Below are 20554 nucleotides of genomic sequence, written 5' to 3'. Positions count from 1 at the left end.
CAGCATGTTTCAAGCTATATTCAAACAACTGGAGCAGCTCTTGATATCACACAAAATAGGTTCTGAACTGACATTATTCTGCTCATTGAATTCTTTCGTAAATCAACTTTGTATAATGTGCTGTGAAAGTTTAATATAGTACCGTACTTGTCCAATTAATCTACAAGGTATTAATGCTGCATCTTCATAATTTTGCTCAGGAAGCCATACCCACTGGTCAGACTAGGCAACGTGATTTCACTAATAAATCAATTATTCGTATGTTAAAATTTCAGACCTTATGGATACGTTTTTGGATATCTTGCAATCAGGCCACTCCAAGAATGGTTCTACAGTAGCATTGCTCAGTGAAATGTATGATATCCGTGAATGGCTGAAACCATACTGTGCAGATCTGCACAAACATTCCATTCCTCATGCTTTTCTTGTAACTAAGAACTCGCAAGGCAAGGCTCAACTTCAGTACAGGGTGTGGAGTAAAGATGTACATTGGAAACCTGGTATTGTTCCACTTAAGGTATGTGAAAAAGATCAATGTTTGTGTAGAATATATTTCCTTTTGCAATCTGAACTGCAGGCTCCATGGGTGTTATATCAATTAAAGTTTTATTAATCAGCACCTCGAGTATGTTAAGGCGAGGCTCTAGAAATTTCTCATGAATATGCGAATTGATACTAATAAATATTCATAACTCCATGAGCGCGCTCAGCCCGCGTGGTTCAACTGGATCGCAGATGTGTCTGTGTCTGTGTGGTGTGCGAGTGTACGCTTCGGCTCACGTGGGCAAAAGACCTAAACGGGAGGTTTGGAACGGCATTTATGCCAACCCACCTCACCGTTCGGTCTTTAGCATATTCTTAGCATATTCAGAGCCCACTAAGTTAAGACTTATACATATCAAAATCGCGAAATGGACTCAGACGAAGGATATTGTGGCTACGCCATCATGGTCGATCGCGGCCATCAGCACATGTTTCATGATGTTGATTCGCCATCATTCATCAAGCCAGGCCAGGGACAGACTCAGGTGCCGCTTTTGAAACTACATAATGAAGGTAAGTATATATCAAATATTTTCAAAACGAATTCCAGGGGTCACACGCATACGATAACAACATGTTTTGCTTTGTGTCTTTTAACCGGGGGGGGGGGGGACTTCAAACTGCAGATCGTGCAAGAAATTTATAATCACGTGATCAGTTTTTACTAAATTCCTTCGGCTAAAGGCTGCCAGGTTATCGATATTTTGAAACGAATGTACTCGTAGGGCTTCTATTACCATGTAAGCATTAAACTAATACAAGCTGACGAAGCATACAGCTTTCGTTAGATGTAGAGGACGTCGTTACTAACATTTACTTGTTCCGAGTCGTCTCACCGACTTTTCGTGATTGCATAATGACCTTCAAATTCCAATGTCGTCTATGCATTCAACAAATGATCTGTAGTTTACGTTCCCACTGTCTAATAATTTTTAATCTTGACGTATCTAATGAAATGCATCCTTTATTTCCATTTCCATCTCAGTTCTTAATGTTGGGTTAGACAATATTTACTGACAGTGATTGGTTGTAGTGGTAAGGAAGGGGGGTAGTTCATTCCATGTGAAGAGGGGTATTTTATATGGCAAGGAAACAGGAAGGGGAAGAATATTACTCATGCCAGTTGTGTATAGATATTAAATGGCTTTCTCCTTATGGAATACAGGAAACAACCAGTGCATTGCAGTGGCAGTTTAAAACATTCTGCTTCATATTTGCTATTACGGTAACCAATGAATTGAAGAGCAGTATTCAGGTAAGATCATGATACCCCATAACAAGTTCAATACATATTTATTAGTCAGTATTTTTAAAGACTGTATACAGCACTAGAGGAGCTGGTTGTTTTTTCCCAACAAAATTCAATATTCCAAGAATATAAGAACAGTGCTACTTTAAAGTATGCATTAATTAAGCCCATATTGTCAAGATTAGGTATTGTGCAATTTAACAAAATAGCAGCTCTAATATTGCTGCATGGAAATGCAAATATATATTTTGGATTAAAATTGATAAATCCATTTCACCAATTGCCCATGCAAAAAAAAAATGCACAAAGCTCTTTGCGTCTCTCTTAAAATGTAGTAAGCTTAAAAATGCAATGATATGTACAATTGTAAACACAGTATTTGCCTTCATTAAAATACAGATTCTAGCAATAATCAATATTTCGGTGTTTTAGGAATTAGGCAGCTAATTTTGTTTGTTTGTACAATTTCAGTATATGTTTATTCTTCTTATAATCTTCCAAATTCGGTGCACTGCCCCCATGATTTACACAATATTCTTGTTCCCACTCCTTGATTGACTGTTTGGCTATTCTGTATGATTTTAACAGCTTCGTTCCTACTTGTACCTTATTCGTCATTTATTTTTAGCTCCGCTGTCCAGCGACGCGGAGCTTATCAAATAGGTTGATTTTTCCGTCGTCGTCTGTCGTCGTCCGTCGTCGTCATCCGTCGTCGTTCGTCAACAATTGCCTTCTCCTCTGAAACCACAAGTCCAATTGCTTTGAAATTTTATATGCAGTTCACTTTGGGTGACCTCACTTAAGTTTGTTCATATTGTGGTGAAATTTGCATATTTGTATTTTTGGGGCAATTTTTGGTGTTTTTGGTAAAAAAATCTTCTTCTCTGAAACCACTTGTCCGATTGCTTTGAAATTTAATATACAGTTTACTTAGGGTGACTTCAGTCAGATTTGTTCAAATCGTGATGAAATTTGCATATTTGTATTTTTAAGGCAATTTTTGTCATTTTTGGTAAAAAAATCTTTAAAAATCTTCTTCTTCAATACTACCAGTCAGATAGCTTTGATATTTGGTACATATGTCTCTGGGGATGATCTATTTCAGATTTGTTCAAATTGTGCAGAAATATGCAAATTTGCATTTTTGAGGTAATTTCTGCCATTTTTGGTCAAAAAATGTGTATTTCCAAAACTACTCATCTGATAGCTTTGCAATTTGGTATACAGGTTCCTACAGATTAACCTTCATGATAATTGTTGAAATTATGATGAAATCTGCAATTTTGTATATTTTGGGGCAATTTTGCCATTTTTGGTCAAAAAATGTGTTTCTCAAAAAGTACTGGTCTGATAGCTTTGAAATTTGGTATACAGGTTTCTACAGATGAGCCAAGTAATATATATTGAATATCTGATGAAATCTGTAATTTTGTATTTTTGGGGCAACTTTTGCCATTTTTGGTCAAAAAATGTGTATTTCCAAAACTACTCATCTGATAGCTTTGAAATTTGGTATACAGGTTTCTATAGATGAACTAAATGATATTTATTGAAATAATGATGAAATCTGCAATTTTAAATTTTTGGGGTAATTTTTCCCATTTTTGGTCAAAAAATGTGTTTCTCAAAAAGTACTGGTCCAACAGCTTTGAAATTTGGAATACAGGTTTCTATAGATGAACTAAATTTGATCTTTTGAAATTATGATGAAATCTGCAATCTTTATTTTTGGGGGCAATTGTTGCCATTTTTTGTCAGAAAATTTTATTCTCAAAACACTACTCATCAAATAGCTTGGTTGACATGTTCTTAGAGATGATTCGATGTGATATATTCAAAATATGATGAAATCTTCAATCGTGTATTTTTGCAGCTTATTTTAGCCACTTTTTCTGGCCATAGCATTGAGCTATCAAAGATTTTCACCTTCTCCACCAACATGTGTCAAAAATAGTTATTCTCTACATAAACACAGCGGAGCTATATCGGCCGCTAGGTCGCTTGTCTGATTGTTGGGATAGGCCCTCAAACGATTACATGTTTTGTCAAATTTGTCTACTTCTTTTGTCTGTCCTAGCACAAATATTAGACTGTCAATTGTGGTGGATTTGTTGTTAACCTTCTTTGATGGTTCTTCTTGCATGACCATGCTTGAATTTGTTGTTTCTTCGACATGAGGTATACTTGACTGATCTGCATGCAAATAACATTTTTATGTTCAGTATAAGAAAAGTACAAATTATAAGTGTATACCAAAATTTAATAAATTATTAAGCAGTTTCATTTGATATTGGAAAATCATATAATAGATATAAATTTCATGACAAGAAATTCAGTGCCATACTTTGACAGCTCTGATGCTGCTTCCATAATTTCAGATGCTATTTGATTTTTTGACAAGTAAATGCCCTCAGTGTGGATTGTAAATAAGCTCAGAGATATCATAGCACACTTGCTTAGCATTTGCAAGATCATTTTTTCAACATGATTCAGGTCCACACCAGTTGAGTATCATTTAACTTTAATAGTCACAAACAGGTAAGTCACTGGTGATCCTGTCGTAAACCATGTCTGTGCAATTAATCTATGAAATAATGTCAAACTGCATACATATTTCACATGAAAGGTAGCATATGGATCAGTTTCTGTTGTGTATATGAAAGCTGTGGAAACAGAGCTACATGTACCTGTGGTGGGGAAGGTTAGGCTATATGAAAACTCCAACATTCATATTGACCTTTTGATTACCCTCAAAAACACAGCCTTTCCTGTCACAGATAGCTGCATCTCCTTAGCTATGTTTATGACTGAGAATTATTTGCACTGCTATCTGGTGACACAGCCAAGTGTTAGGAACATCTGCTGCTTAACATGTCAAGTAATGTATTTGCTTTCAGGTGAAACTGATTACTTTCTTGATGTTTCTACTAAAAATGATTACCCTGTTGAGTGTAGCCATTGTCCATATCATCTGTTTCCATGTCTTCAACTTCAATTTTCTTCTTCTCAGGTACACCAGTAGGTTCAGGATCATCAAAGGTCATTGTTATTCCAGGAGCAAGTACATCATCCTCAACTGATACGACATGTTCATGGATACCATCAAACACGGAATCATCGTCATCATCTGCTTTTGAAGAGGCTATATGCTCTGGAGTTTCCTCTGAATCTGCAAGGTATATGTAAAAAATACCCATATTACAGCGAAAACGGAGTCAGCGTGGACTCTCTGTTGTGCGGCGCAACAAAATAAACGCAGCCACAGACGTTTTTTTCAGACAGAACACCCAAACTTAACGTCATCAAAGGCACACCGCCTATTCAATCAATCCCACAAATCAAACAAAAGATTCAATTTGTATTCTTATTGTTACAAAAAGTTCCTCATGACGAGTTGAGAATAAAACCAAAAATACGGTAAATTATGTAGAGAAAGAGCTTGAACGGCGCGGTATCACGTTTCCTGCGTCTGCATCTACACAAACTTCCTTGGTCAATCGAGGTGGTAGCTTCAGCGAAACTGGGACAGCATCAACCGAACAAACACCGCATCAAGCAGCTCAATATAGATTGCTGCCATCGAAATGACAGTATTGTTCGATGCCACCTTCATCAACGTACGTCTATTATAAACGTCCAGATGAAATTCCGACGAACAGTGAGCACGTTGTCGACTGTTTGACTGACACCTCTACCCCTACCCACACCCACCACAGCGACTACTCGTACTAGGGTCGGGTCCCGGGGTCGGGTCCGTAGTGTTTTTCCATTGACGCTATCCGCTTTTAGCATCAGTAGTTCCTCTTAAAGACGGAAAACTCTTACTTCAGTGTGTGAGTTGGATAAAACCATTGATAATATTAAAATTTAGATTTTTTTCAATTTTTTGTTCAAGACATAGATATATATTTGTCTTACACATCCATGACGAAATCAACACGTTCAAAAAAGTAAGTCCTGGTAATCCTAGTACGCCTTGAAAAAGATTCGATGACATTTGCTACATTGTCTGTTTGTTTTGTCTGTAAAAAACGCCAGTGGCTGCGTTTATTTTGTTGCGCGGCACAAGAGAGAGTCCACGCTGACTCTGTTTTCGCTGTAATGTGTTGAACATATTTCTCCAATATATGTTATTATGCATAATGAGCAATTGGTACTAACAGTCAGAAAATCATTACCTTAGTTAGCTATTTTACACTGTTGTTGTGTGTTTCAACTTCATGGATTCAAGAAATACATTGCAGTTGATACACACGACAAAATCCCTCAAAATAGCCGAAAGTTACACAATGTATGGCTAATTTAGGTTAAAGTGTGATATAAACCACTGATACATTGACGCATGCGCAAACAGGAATGTAAACGAAGATGTCAGCTGCGGCCGATCAAAGCGATAGTCGAGAAATTTCTGGGTTTATCCTACTTTCTGAAGAATAACTGAATGCTCTGCTTTCCAACAAGGACTCAAAACGGACAAAAACTATAATCAAAGGTGCACTGAACGTTTTGCAGAAGTACTGCGATCCAGTCGGGAAAAACTTTTTCTTGCCAAACCACTCCAACATATTACATGCGACAAATTTTGTCTATGGTACGTTCTTATGCATGTCGACTGCGGATGAGGTGTGTTATAAAACACATATTGACTGACCATTAGGGCAACAGCATACGTCATTAACCCCTCGGGCCTGTGAGTCACCCCCAAAAATAGACTTTCCCTCGGCCTTCGGCCTCACGAAAGAGTCTGTCTTTGGGGGTGACTCACAGTCCCTCGGGGTACAGAGGTATGCTGTTGCCCTCATGGCCAGTCAATATGTGTATAACTGTTTCCCTATGGCTGTTAAGGATGTACAAGCAGTAAAATTCTAAATACTGTTAGTTCTCTAAAATTGTCAATGAGAAAAATGCTGAGTCAGCATTTTTTCACCACTGCATTTTTTATGGACAAAATGATTTAATGCTGTTTATCTCAAAATTAAGCACAGTGACCATACAATTTTATTTGATCACTTATTTAATTCTTTTGATTGAGATTTCTGCAAATATTCCTGAAAATAATAGTAGAAGTTGCTTTTCCAGTATTTCTCAATGTAATCCTATGGAAAGGGACAAAATCCGTGTGCATGTAACGCTTGTATATCCTTAAGAACACAAACTGTGCAGTAAAATAATAATGATCTATTTATTATATTGCCAGCCATATTTTACACACACTAGGGTGCCAATCACTTTTTCTGAAAACAACAAGCATTTTCAGTTTACTTATGCTTTTATACGATGTGTGTTACTGATATAGAAAATAATTTTATTAACCATAGACCCTCGTTTTTCTCGAGGATCTATGTATTAACCCAGCAATACATGTTTGTAAATTGTGTGCATGGAAATTTCTGTTCATTTTTGTTACAGGGGTAATTTTTTCTCTTTTTTTTTTCATTGTATTAGAAAGCATACAAGGAACTATGGAGCAAGTCATCCAACCAATTGATGGATTCTATAGTGAGTGATCCGGTGTGTGGTGTCACATTATAATTAACATGACCAAGCATCGATGTAAGTTCTCAGGGAATATGATATCTTTTGTGGTCAGAGAAACAAGGCTCACGCATTGTATTTCATTATATTTGTTGTTCCTCAATTTTTCATTGTCAACTTGTACATCTTTCTAACAATTTTATATTATGAGAATGATATATTGATTTTAACACTAGTTTATTAACTCCTGTCTTGTGTTTTAAATTTTCACAATTTACAGAAGTCAAATAGTCCCCTTTAGATAGTGCCTATGCCATTGAGATATTGCAACAGAAATCCTGAAATATGATTTCTTGGGTCAGAAAAGGGAAGGAGAACATTGAGTGTACTGAGGTGTAAAGTAGACCTATGTAGTGCATGCTTATATCATAAGTGCTGGGGAAACAAATATAAGTAATGCTTGTGGTAAAAACATTTGCGCCGCCTATGGCGGCGTGCCGGCAAAGAATACATGAGAATAAGGTTTCCAAATTTACTAATTTCTGGTGCATTGTGACAATTTTTTTTTCACTTCTGTCTGTTATGACAATTTCTTTTCCTCAGGCCATGACAGGATCAATTGTTTTTTCTTCTGTCTCACCTGGTGACAATTTTTTTTTCTCAAAATCCTCAATACCTTCCCCCCCCCCCCGAAATCAAATGGTTCTCCCCTTAGAAATAAATAATTGAAAGGAAACTTACCAGTCTTCAACTTTGTGACATTCATCCACAACCACAGCCGCAACTTTACTAACAAATAGTTGGTTTTCTAGAAGACCACAACCCTTTCTTGTGCAGAAAAGAGCTTCAGGATGGCAGTGTTTGATGTCGAATTTCGCATCACACACGTCTTTCATATCCTCTTAGCAATCTAGCTGTCTCATAGCATCTTCGTTTTCACTGTCAGAACCATCTGAATTAGAATCAACTAAGTGTTGAGTTCCCGTAACATCTAATCTCACACTTGAAATACCTCTGTCCCTCAGTTTGCTCAGTTGGTCTTGTTGAATTATTGTCGAGGGACTGATAACGATGATGCAATGTTTACTTCCATGGTGTTTAATCTTCATCAAGGCTACACTTTTCCATAACCCGTTGGCAAATTTACAATTATGTCAACTCCATCTTCGTATATCTTCTTAGAGATTCCTGCTGTTTTGATTTTAATGTCATTTTACCATCATAATCTGACATAACTTTGACAATGGCGTCTGCAAAGCTGACGGCCATGGGTGCAGCCATCTTGAATCGCCGATTTCCATCTATGTAACCTAGAGCAAGGTCTATGTTTTTGCAAATGTTCACAAGTTCGACGATCGATATTGAAACAGATTTATTTTTTTATTTATCTTATTTTTTTGGTTTGCAACAGTCAATGTAAAAAAGACAGAAAATGCATATTAGAAAAAACGCGCAATACCCAAAAAGTTGGTGAAAAATGTCTCCTAGTGGCAGAGATTAGAGCGGCCAGTAAGACCCCCTAGCTAGGTTAGCTATAATCTCTGTACGGAGAATGGGAGGGACCGTGTGTAAATATAGAGTAGTCCGCTTCCCTTTCAAGTATCATGCGACGATGGAGGATTGATACGTATAGGAATGGTATCAAACCATGACTGATGCCGAGCCGTTTCGATTTCTTAAGTGCCATGGTTCGACAGTGTTTTTCTCTCCACTACGCAAATTGCGTACTTAGAGTCATCGTCTGCCCTGAAAAAGTTACTGGCAGCACGGCACCGCATGCCGCAAGCAAAGACTTGCATCATGCATATTACATGATGGCGATCATAGCGCAGTGACCTATGAGTTTACTGTTGTTTCTAATCACAATACTCCCTCGGAAAAGACATAGTATCGCCTGTCATTCAGCTTTGGTGACGTCCATGACGTGGAGTGCACGCATCGAAAAGAACCGCCAATCATGAGTTGTCGCTCTGTCTCCATGGCTACCTCTGCAAGTATATTCAGATTCTGAGCAGAACTTGAAACACTGTATCAATGAGAGAATTACGGAAAATTCCACCTTTTTTGTAGGCAAGCTGAACTGACGGTCTCGATCGAAACACAATCATTTGATCATCGCATATTTTTATGGATTTAAACCCCCAACTTCGGACCAAACTGTGTCCAAGGGAACAAACACGTCAAATTTTGAGTCAGGAAAACCTGTGGATAACGAAGCAACAGCAGATAGAGAAGAGTCCAGCTCATCAAAAAGTTGACAAACATAACGATGTTGATAACAGTACGGATGCTGCATAGCATAGACTACGCAACGGAACTAGGTGACGATCTTAATGATATTTAGGGAAGCGCTTCCTAGGAAGGCAAAATCAACATCAAGTTTGCCCGCTAATTTTGATGAATGGGGAACAAATTGCCGCTTTCTGATTAACATGCAGAGAAAACCTGGAAAACACTGCTTCGACCATATAAATTTACTTATTAAAAACACTTCACACTTTTCCATCCGAAAGGAATCGTGGCTTGATACGGAACGGTGCTATTTTACACTCTCCAACCCGCCAAAAATTTCGGCGGACAACAAACAGTTATGCGGCATTTTTAATGTTATTCTTTAAAACAGTGCTATTATACTAAGGTGATAATCGCTAAATGGCAGAAATCTCATAAAGCCTTTTCAGTATGACAAGGACTTCACTTCTTCGTTGCATTGTGACCAGAAAGCATTGAGTCAGTCTCTCGAAACATCGAGCATCACCAGTACCACTAGTACCAGTATCACATCATGCAGAATCTCAGCGGCCATCAACAGAAAGCCTGGTCTATCCTGAGCCGTAAGGTGGAGTCATTTCATCGCAAGACCAAATTAGAAGTTGCAGTAGTTGCCACATTTTGCCATCGTCAAGGCCTACTCTGACAATGAGTAGCATTGCTAACCAGTCGCCAGCAGCAGATGACTCCTGTGTCGCTTTGCCTGACTTGCGGTCAGCCAACAAACAACTCAGCAAGTTGAACCACCAACGGCTATGTAAACTCCTCACAAGATGTGTTCGACTGTCCGTCAAAAGGGAGCCGCACTGGGGTCGTGAGGAACAGAAGCCAGAGTGGTGGCCTTCCTCCGTACCATACGTCAGCCCAACTCGGCCAGGTAGCCATGGCGGTGAAGGGTGGACAGAAAAATGAGAACAGCAGTCAAGGCATGTTACCAACATTGTAATCAGCTGGAAAAACTCGGTAAGTGTCATATGAAGTGTCATCCCAATCAAAAACGTATCAGATAACTGTCGATACATTTGCTATTTGCAACACTCTTTGGCAGCTAGCAAAGTTTATCACACCTAAAATTCCTTTCATTGAAATCACATTTGTGCAAAGTAAAGTTTGAAGTCAGTGTCTTAATTCGCCGATTAAAAATGTTGGACTTTCAGAGGGGTTTATATTTACTGTTCAGGGTAGTGGTAGAGCTGAAGTCATTGATTCCTCTAGGACTGGATTCATTAATTTATACCAATACAGTGTACAGAGTTTTAAGTTTAATGGTCTGGTACAGAAAAATCAAATCAAATTATCATATACGGCAATCGTCATTGGCATTTCTTGGCCGTGCACTCCTGTCAATAAATGTTACAGCCAAGTACAGCCAGACCAGAAATAGAAACTATGATTGATGATGTGAATTTAAGCCATAGGGAAAATACAATAGTCTAAATGTATGTACATGTACCCTTACCGAAATTTTAGGCCTCCCGCAAACTGTTACTGCAAATTTGCCGCAAGCTTTGCAGTAAATTTGCAGCAAACTATTTGCCGCAAATATGCGGGTGGTTCATTTTTCAGATGCAAATTAGGTTTCTTGTGAACTTGCTGCAAATATGCAGCAAACTCCCTGCCGCAACGTTGCTGCAAACTCTTTGCAGCAAATTTGCGGCACAATCCTTGCAGCAAACTTGCGGCAAATTAATTTGAATGTTACTGAAAATTTGCCGCAAACTCCATACAGCAAATTATTTTATTTGCGCTGACCATTGTTTCTCGTGAAAGTGGTATTTCAGAGTTTAGTTGGATAAAACACATCTTGTGCTGTCCACAGTCGGCCAATATATAAATATTATTTATCCAACTTAACTTTGAAATACCAGTTTCACGAGAAACAATGGTCAGCGCAAATAAAGTTACAAAAAGATGACAGAGAAAAAAAGGTTAAATTCAATTGTGGTACAATTTATTTTATATGCCATGTTTATTTCATGCCACATAAGTGTCATGATCATGTCAAGATTTTCTTTTGACTTGAGAAGTTTCATGTAGCATTTACATTACTGTCAAAGGCTGCGATTTGGCTTTCTGTTCTCTGAATTTCTTGTCCCTTTAGTGTACCAGCAATGGATTCTGAAAAATATAAATCCTTCAGGGAAGAGTGTAAGTCTTTACCGTTTGACCAAACATTGTAAATTTCATGAAAGAAATCCATAATTATTTGAAAATGAGACAAAATCAAGTTGAAAAATTGAAGCAGAAAATGCATAAATATTCATGATCGAAATTAAATTAATAATGATTAAAATGTCCGACAGCGGACAACTCGCCGTATGTTGTTTTAATACATACACGACGGCGACAATCTGCAAAAATCTCAGCACTTACTGTAAGTAACTGTTGTGAAACGAAAGTGAATTCAGTATGAATCAGTACTCAACGAAAATTTAGGTAAAGATTGCAATACAACGATTACAGAACATAATTATAGCGATCGATGTACAGACGAACGGTACATTGACTTACATTTCTGAACGGCTCGCAGACGCTGGACGATTCCGGTCCGGTTGCAGGTCTCACCGTGCTGTGTGTAAATACCGTACTCAGAAAATATAGTCAGCATCGTTACTGCCGCTCGCGTTCACAAATTTAGAACTCCGCCTGTCCCTGGTACTGTATACACGTTTTTGCAACTATGTGATATCATTTGGCTGGCGATTCAATAGAAAGATCACAAAATTGTCCACCAGAGAACTCCCTGACAACAAGTACACAGCCGATGGATGGTACCAAAATCTAACTTCGTGCCGATCAAGCCTCATGACGTTAACGGAAATGCGATCTATAAATCATTACGCGATTGATAATGTAGTCCCGTTTTTAAATGCTGGAATTGACTCTACATCTGCACCAATCCGTTACATTTCATACTTAATATAGCATTTAATTTATTAGTTTAATGAAAATGGTTATTAGTCCCCACGGACACCGTCCGGGGGGACTTATAGGTTTGGTCATGTCCGTGCGTGCGTGCGTCCGTGCGTGCGTCCATCCGTGCGTGCGTCCGTCCGTCCGTCCGTCCGTTCACGCAGATATCTCAGAGATGCCTGGAGCGATTTCATTCAAACTTGGTACAAGGATTACTTCATATGTCATACAGATGCACGTCGATTTGTTTTGTGATGCGATCCAATATGGCTGCCAGGCGGCCATTTTATTACGATTTTTTCATGTACAGAGCCATAACTCAGGCATGTTTCAACTGATTTTATTCAAAGTTGGTACAAGGACATTGACCAATGTCATAGATATGCACGTCAATTTTTTTGGTGATACGATCCAATATGGCCGCCGTGCAGCCATTTTGTTACGATTTTTTCATGTACAGAGCCATTACTCAGGCATGTTTCAACAGATTTTATTCAAAGTTGGTACAAGGACATTGACCAATGTCATAGCTATACACATAAATTTGTTTTGTGATATGATCCAATATGGCCGCTCTGCGGCCATTTTGTTACGATTTTTTCATGTACAGAGCCATAACTCAGGCATAACTCAACCGATTTTATTCAAACTTTGTACAAGGATATTGACCTATGTCATGCACATGCACATTGATTTGTTTTGTGATACGATCCAATATGGCCGCCGTGTGGCCATTTTATTACATTTTTTCATGTCCAGAACCATAACTCAGACATGTATCAAGTGAATTTATTCAAAGTTGGTACAAGGAGATTGACCAATGTCATACATATGCACATTAATTTGTTTTGTGATACGATCCAATATGGCTGCTGTGCGGCCATTTTGTTATGATTTTTTCATGTACAAGCCATAACTCAGGCATATCTCAACCAATTTTAATCAAATTTGCTACAAGGACATTGACCTATGTCATACATATGCACATATATTTGTTTTGTGATACGATCCAATATGGCCACCGTGTGGCCATTTTATTACGATTTTTCCATGTCCTGAACTACAACTCACACATGTATCAAGCGAATTTATTCAAAAGTATTTTATCACAGACCTAATGAAGAGGACTCTATTCTCTCTGAGGACCTGTAATCAAAGTACCCATTAACAAGTGGGGACTGTGTCATTAACGATGACTTGTTTTTATCATAGAAAGACTAAAAAGAGAGTAAAAATTCTTTCAGCACGAAGAATCAATATCAATGCGCGAACTGACCTTGATGAACCGTGACCGGAGAGTGTAAACATGTCGGCTGCTCGCAGCTGATACACAGGACGTGTTGGACGTTGGTGAAGCGGCGCTTTGAATTTTCGTACAGCGACTCGGGATGGAGTGTAATCCTAAATCTCAAATTTGTGCTCGGCAATACAACTCTAACGCTGAAAACATGGACAAAAGCCTTTTACCTCGACCCATGTTATCAGAAGGCGTGTTTTGTCAGCGGCATCGATGGGACAGACTGTAAGCTGCAGTGCATTGTACGTACCGTATACATGTACTATATTGATGGGATGAATAGCTTGGAGCACAGCCACTACTCTGCTTGGAGGTAGTAGCGGAAACATTACTGTACAGATTTGCAGTAACAAAAGTCTACGACGTGTCCTTACAGACCATCATCAAACGCACATTTCGTTCGAAACTGTTTGCATTTTGGTATCATTCGCAGAAAATACAGGGTGTAACTTGCAAGACAGACAAGTCCCTGTTTCAAAAATTTGTTTCCCTAAAAATTCAGTTTTCGATCCAACCATAATTTACCCAACCAGATTGTCAAAGGGCACTTTTATTACATCATGTCACTACAGTATATACTATAGATGCACTCTATATCCATGCAATGCTTTCACCAGCATAACTGAAGCTGTTCATTATCTAGCATTACCAGTTATTATAATTTAAAAAGTGGATTGTCTGTTATGAAATAAAGGAACATAAAATATAAATGAAAGATCAATTTTATGTTGCTTACACATGACTGGTCACGAAGTGCAACAGTACTCAGTGTGTAGTGTGTACTCCCTGGTAATGAAATAGTGGGAAATATGTTAATCATGTGTTGCTGCATATTGCAGCAATAATCTGGTTTGCCGCAAATTTGCAGCAACTTCGTCGTTTACCGCAAATTTGCTGCAAACTGACTTAAGGGTTTGCAGGAGGGTCACATCTACCTGCAAACTTCTGCAACTTCTTCCTGCAAGCTATATGCTTGCTGCATATTTGCAGCAAACTTACGGCAAATTTGCAGTAGAAATAATTTTCGGTAAGGGTAATTGGAAAATAGAAAATAACTCAGTGAAGTTAGATAGGCTAATGTTTTTAGTCCCCACGGACACCGTCCCGGGGGACTTATAGGTTTGGTCATGTCCGTGCGTGTGTGCGTGCGTGTGTCCATTCACGCAGATATCTCAGAGATGCCAGGAGCGATTTCATTCAAACTTGGTACAAGGATTACTTCATATGTTATCAACTGATTTTATACATATGCACGTCGATTTGATTTGTGATACGATCCAATATGGCCGCCAGGCGGCCATTTTATTACGATTTTTTCATGTACAGAGCCATAACCCAGACATGTTTCAACCGATTTTATTCAAAGTTGGTACAAGGACATTGACCAATGTCATAAATATGCATGTTGACCAATAAATATGCATGTCAATTGGTTTTGTGATACTATCCAATATGGCTGCCGTGCGGCCATTTTATTACGATTTTTTCATGTACAGAGACCTAACTCAGACACGTTTCAACCGATTTTATTCAAAGTTGGTACAAGGACATTGACCTATGTCATACATATGCACGTTGATTTGTTTTGTGATACGATCCAATATGGCCGCAAGGCGGCCATTTTATTATGATTTTTTCATGTACGGAGCCAGTAAACTCAGACATGTTTCAACCGATTTTATTCAAAGTTGGTACAAGGACATTGACCAATGTCATAGATATGCACGTCAATTTGTTTTGTGATACTATCCAATATGGCTGCCGTGCGGCCATTTTGTTACGATTTTTTCATGTACAAAGCCATAACTCGGGCATATCTCAACTGATTTTATACAAAGTTGGTACAAGGACATCAACCTATGTCATACATATGCACGTCGATTTGTTTTGTGATATGATCCAATATGGCTGCCATGCGGCCATTTTATTACGATTTTTTCATGTACAAAGCCATAACTCAGGCATATCTCAACTGATTTTATTCAAAGTTGGTACAAGGACATCAACCTATGTCATACATATGCACGTCGATTTGTTTTGTGATATGATCCAATATGGCTGCCGTGTGGCCATTTTGTTACGATTTTTTATGTATGAAGCCATAACTCAGGCATATCTCAACCGATTTTATTCAAAGTTTGTACAAGGACATTGACCTATGTCATACATATGCACGTCGATTTGTTTTGTGATACGATCCAATAAATTAAATTAATTGCTAATTTGCATTTACATGATGAAATTTTGTTTTTAGGGTTAATGTCCAGAAGCACTGCATCAAACTTTATAAAATATGGTACCAGTGATAATCTATCAGTGTTATGATAGGATGCAAAAATGTTTTGCAACATCCTGTTGATTAATTCCTAGTTGACTCATTTAATGACCTTTAGGATGGTGGCCTACATTGGTTTTATGTTTTTCACACATGGAACTCATTCTTGGCCATTGAGCGCCATCTGTATCAAAGTATTTTTATCACAGACCTAATTAATGAAGAGGACTCTATCCTCTCTGAGGACTTGTAATCAAAGTACCCATTAACAAGTGGGAACTGTGTCATCAACGATGACTTGTTAAACGATGTTTTTTTTCAGGTGATGAATTTGATCAAGAACCTGTTACAATCGATGTTAATGATATACCTCAAGCAATACAGCATTTAACAGACCAGTATGGCGATTCAATGGAAGTCATGGGTAAGTAACTTTATAACATTCAAACTAACATAAGTTTTGTTTACTTAGTTTGCTTTTTGGTCCAATCTGACTTACTTAAGTTACTATGAACAATTTGGGGCAATAATTTCAATGCGCCAAGAAACAAATAATGATGGAAAGTAGAAATACTATGTTGTTATAAATGATAGGTTACAAAATCACCGTCAATATCCCCTGCAAAGTTATAATTGAAGTATTTCGCTTTAAAAGCTGAACAAGGTCACCGAGAATAAATAATTGATGTCATATCATCACGCCCCTTCCTATTGAAATACAGCAATATACATATGGCAAAAACAATCACTCTTATCTACATAAAGTAGGTTTTGCATCATATCACCATTTTTAGCTACTATAGACTATAGTCTATAGAAGCTATTGGGATGGGTATCCGTCCGGCGTCCGTCGTCAGTCTGTATGTATGTATGTATGTATGTCCGTTTGTGAGGCGTCCGTCCACTCAAATATCTTGAGAACCGCAGTACTTACTGATTTGATATTTGTTGTGTAGATGAAAAATATGATTTTGAGAAACTAGTTTTTTAATTTTTTGATATTGTTGAAAATAGGCAAATTAATGCCAAAAAAGGTGTTTTTGGTAAAAAATCTTCTTCATAACCGCTGGTCAGACAGCTTTGTTATTTGGTATACAGGTCCCTAGGGGTAACCCAACTTAGATTTGTTCAAATTGTGATGAAGTATGCAAATCTGTATTTTTAAGGAATTTTTTGTCATTTTTGGTCAAATTTGACTTACATTGTAAGTAATTCTTGTACTGTATAAACCCTATCAATTCACCCAGAAAAAAATAATTAATATGATTTTAAATAATTGAATTAATAGGAAATCATCAAAGCCAAAATAATTTTAGTGTGGAATTATCAGAAAGATCAACTTTTTTGACAGTTCATAGTGAAATGCTTACCATCTTGGAGGATTAAAACATGTAAAGGCGACTTTCCTGAATCCCAACTTTAATATATTCTGAACCGTCATTTAGTGTGCCCTGTATGTTATCTAAAAGAAATTGCTCTTAATAGTTTGTCATGATAGGGTGGTCAAATAAATAGAGATAGAGAAAGTTCTAATTTCCATTTATGGTTGACTGGGTAAGGATAAAATAAATAGTTTTTGAGGAAAAAAATAGAGTGGTCAATTAAAGAGTGGTCAAAGTGATAGGGTTTTTATGGTAAAGCTGGGCTGTAAGATTCCTCATGTGCTATTTATAGCAATTATGCAATCTGTGTAAACAGTGCAATGAAAGTGTTAGGTGATTCCTTATAATGCTTTTGATGACCTTGAACTTCTTAAGTTTCAAACATTTGTCTCTTCAGTGTGCTTTCTCTGACTACTTACAGAACTTACTTACAATGTTAATTTAAAAGTTAAAATGTGCTTGGTTAATAGGATGAAAATACTGATATTAAAAGATAAACCAGCTCAAATATCCACCTTCTTCATCAATACATGTGTCACAAAAGGTTATTCTCTACATAACACAGCAGAGCTCTGTCAACTGTTGAGTCGCTTGTTTTTTCAAAACGGCTGGTTAGACAGCTTTAATATTTGGTTTACAGGTCCCTAGGATGACCTTAGTGAGATAATTTCATACAGTCAGGAAATACTTAATTTTGTATCCATGTCTATAGTAGCTTCAGGGACTTTGGCCCTATGTTTTTCCTTTTTTTCAGACATTTTAACATCGACCCCAGCAAGCGTACAGCCATCAGTTATCAGCCCAGAAGCATCAGATCCTGGATTTCTTACATCACCAATTCCCCAATATCAGGACAACACAACACTTGATACAAATACATCTATTGCAGTTTTTACTGCACAAAGCTCAGCAGCATCACCAGCTCAGCAGCCAACAGTCATTCCGATGCCAATCCAGCCACCAGCTCAGCAGCCAACACTCATTCTGATGTCAATCCAGCCACCAGCTCAGCAGCCAACACTCACTCCAGTGCCCACCCAGCTACCAGCAGAAGCACCATCCCAACAACGATCACCAGCTCAGCAGCCAACACTCACTTTAGCGCCCATCCAGCCACAAGCAGAACAAATTTCCAAACGTCCAAGAGAATCCATTAACAACATCAGGAAGAGCAAGCGTGCAAGAAGGCGTCCAGCAAAACTTGTTGAGTAGTGTGAACAAAATGTATTTACATTTATTTAGAACAGTCTTGCAATTTTCATTTTCAGTGACGGTCTCTACATATCCTCAACACTCTTAAATTATATCAAAAGTACATTTCACAAAAATTACAGAGAAAAAAATATCATTTTCAATCCTTTCTCAAATTTTCATACAGAAAAAATATCAGTATCTTTATGTTTATTTCCAGTTGTTGCCTGCTTTTCATGTCAAATAAAATATTACTTTTTCAAGTTAAAATTTAGTTCATGTCTCTTTGTTTTCCTTTATGCCTATTTGTTCCTTAAAAAGCACCTCTGCATCTCACACTCAATTCCAATCCATTGACAAAGGATAAAGCATAAAATGTTGTACATAAACAGACTGGCACAAAGTACTGGTAATGAACATAAAATACCAGCAATAACAGTGAAAATGTGTCACACATGGTTCTCATACATCACAGGTTTGTCTGTAAAAAAAGTTCTGCGAGAAATCTTCATGGGAAATTAATTGGCATAGGACATTTATCGTAAATTAAGTTAAACAAGACCAGGAACAGAAACATCAGAGTAAATTTAAGTTAGAAAACTGGGTCACTGTACTGTGTAGGGAGCCTCAACATCTCTGCAAAGTAGATTTCTTTCTCTTCCTGTTGGTTATACCGAGGAAAAGTGCAGTATGGAAAATGAAATTGTCCGGAAGCATGTATGACAACTGTGCTTTGATTCTGTTGATAGCTGCATTACTCTGCTCTGACACCTGTGAATTCAACCCCTGCTATGTATCCATTGGACCTGTACGTATCCATGTTGTAGCCACTAGAACACCTAAAAAGGAAAGAGATAGTTAAAATATTAAAAAATACCATCAATGGCACTTGGACATAATGACTGCCCAGTATATTATTTATCAACAACCCCACTCATTGTGAATTAGACAGACCACTGTGTCAATGTGCAACATATAGCTGAAAGAGTATTTTTCACATTGTGATTTTAAGCCCATTTTAATGAAAAACGACAAAAACTAAGAAGTTTTAAAAAATAGCGTCAATGACACAGTAGCTCCCATCCTGGACTATTTAGTGTTTGTTCTCTGGTCAGATATTTGAACATGTGTGAAAGGGATAAAGTGCATGAAGTGAAAATACTTAAATGTAATGTACTGGAGACAGTGAAATATGTTTAATGTATTTATTCAGAATATAAAATGGAAAAAATACAGAATTAGAAATATCGAATACTGTATGGAGCTAATGAATTTGGATTAAGTATCTAACTAAATAAATTAAGGTATCACTGTTGTAATGCTATAAAAACAAAATAAATTAAAGGATAAATTCAGCAAGAGAGAAGCAAGGTTAATTAAGTATCTAACTAAATCAACAAAGGTGTCCTTGTCATAATTGTATAAAAACAAAAAAATCTAAAGGATAAATTAAGTACTTGAGAAGTCAAGGTAACTTACTATCTAACTAAATAAACAAGGGTGTCATTGCCTTAATTGTATAAAAAACCAAAAAAATCTAAATGATACATAAGGCAAGAGAGAAGCAAGGTTAACTAAGCATCTAAATCAATAAAGGTATAACTGTTGAAATGCTATAAAAAAAGAATTTAAACTAATTAAGCTGAGTACGCAAGGTTAACTTAGTATCTGACTAAATCAACAAAGGTATCATTGTTGAAATGCTATATAAATAAAAAAATCTAAATGATAATTAAGCAAGAGAGAAGACAAGGTTAATTTAGTATCTAACTAAATCAATAAAGGTATCATTGTCATAATGCTATAAAAATAAGAATTTTAACTAATTAAGCTGAGTACGCAAGGTTAACTAAATCTAATTAAACAAACAAAGGTATTATTGTTGTTATGCTAAAAAAATAGAATACCTTAAGTATTAATGAAAGATGTCAGATGATTGTTGTATTGCGCAAGAAATG

General features: G+C 37.3%; 2 protein-coding genes across 4 annotated transcripts in view; both read left to right on the top strand.

The window, feature by feature from the left end:
- The window catches only part of LOC139147275 (uncharacterized), a 60463-nt gene that overhangs the window by 2736 nt on the left and 37173 nt on the right, over window positions 1-20554 (top strand). For 2 of the 3 annotated variants that reach the window (XR_011555686.1, XR_011555685.1), the window contains exon 3: window positions 276-517. The gene's annotated coding sequence lies outside the window, so the exon portion shown is untranslated. Of the gene's footprint in view, window positions 1-275; window positions 1057-1708; window positions 1799-4802; window positions 4969-7237; window positions 7422-20554 lie in introns of those variants that run through there. The other variant, XR_011555687.1, reaches the window with a different exon arrangement.
- On the top strand, window positions 7981-19182 carry LOC139147274 (putative uncharacterized protein DDB_G0290521). Its single transcript, XM_070718304.1, has 3 exons — window positions 7981-10501; window positions 16346-16447; window positions 18160-19182. The coding sequence occupies exons 1-3, from the start codon at window positions 10447-10449 to the stop codon at window positions 18615-18617; spliced, it is 615 nt and encodes a 204-aa protein (XP_070574405.1). The 5' UTR covers window positions 7981-10446; the 3' UTR covers window positions 18618-19182.

The sequence above is a fragment of the Ptychodera flava genome, chromosome 13, assembly GCF_041260155.1.
Source record: "Ptychodera flava strain L36383 chromosome 13, AS_Pfla_20210202, whole genome shotgun sequence".
NCBI lineage: Eukaryota > Metazoa > Hemichordata > Enteropneusta > Ptychoderidae > Ptychodera > Ptychodera flava.
The sequence above is the reverse complement of the archived record's forward strand: the minus strand, read 5'-3'. Positions and strand labels throughout refer to the sequence as shown.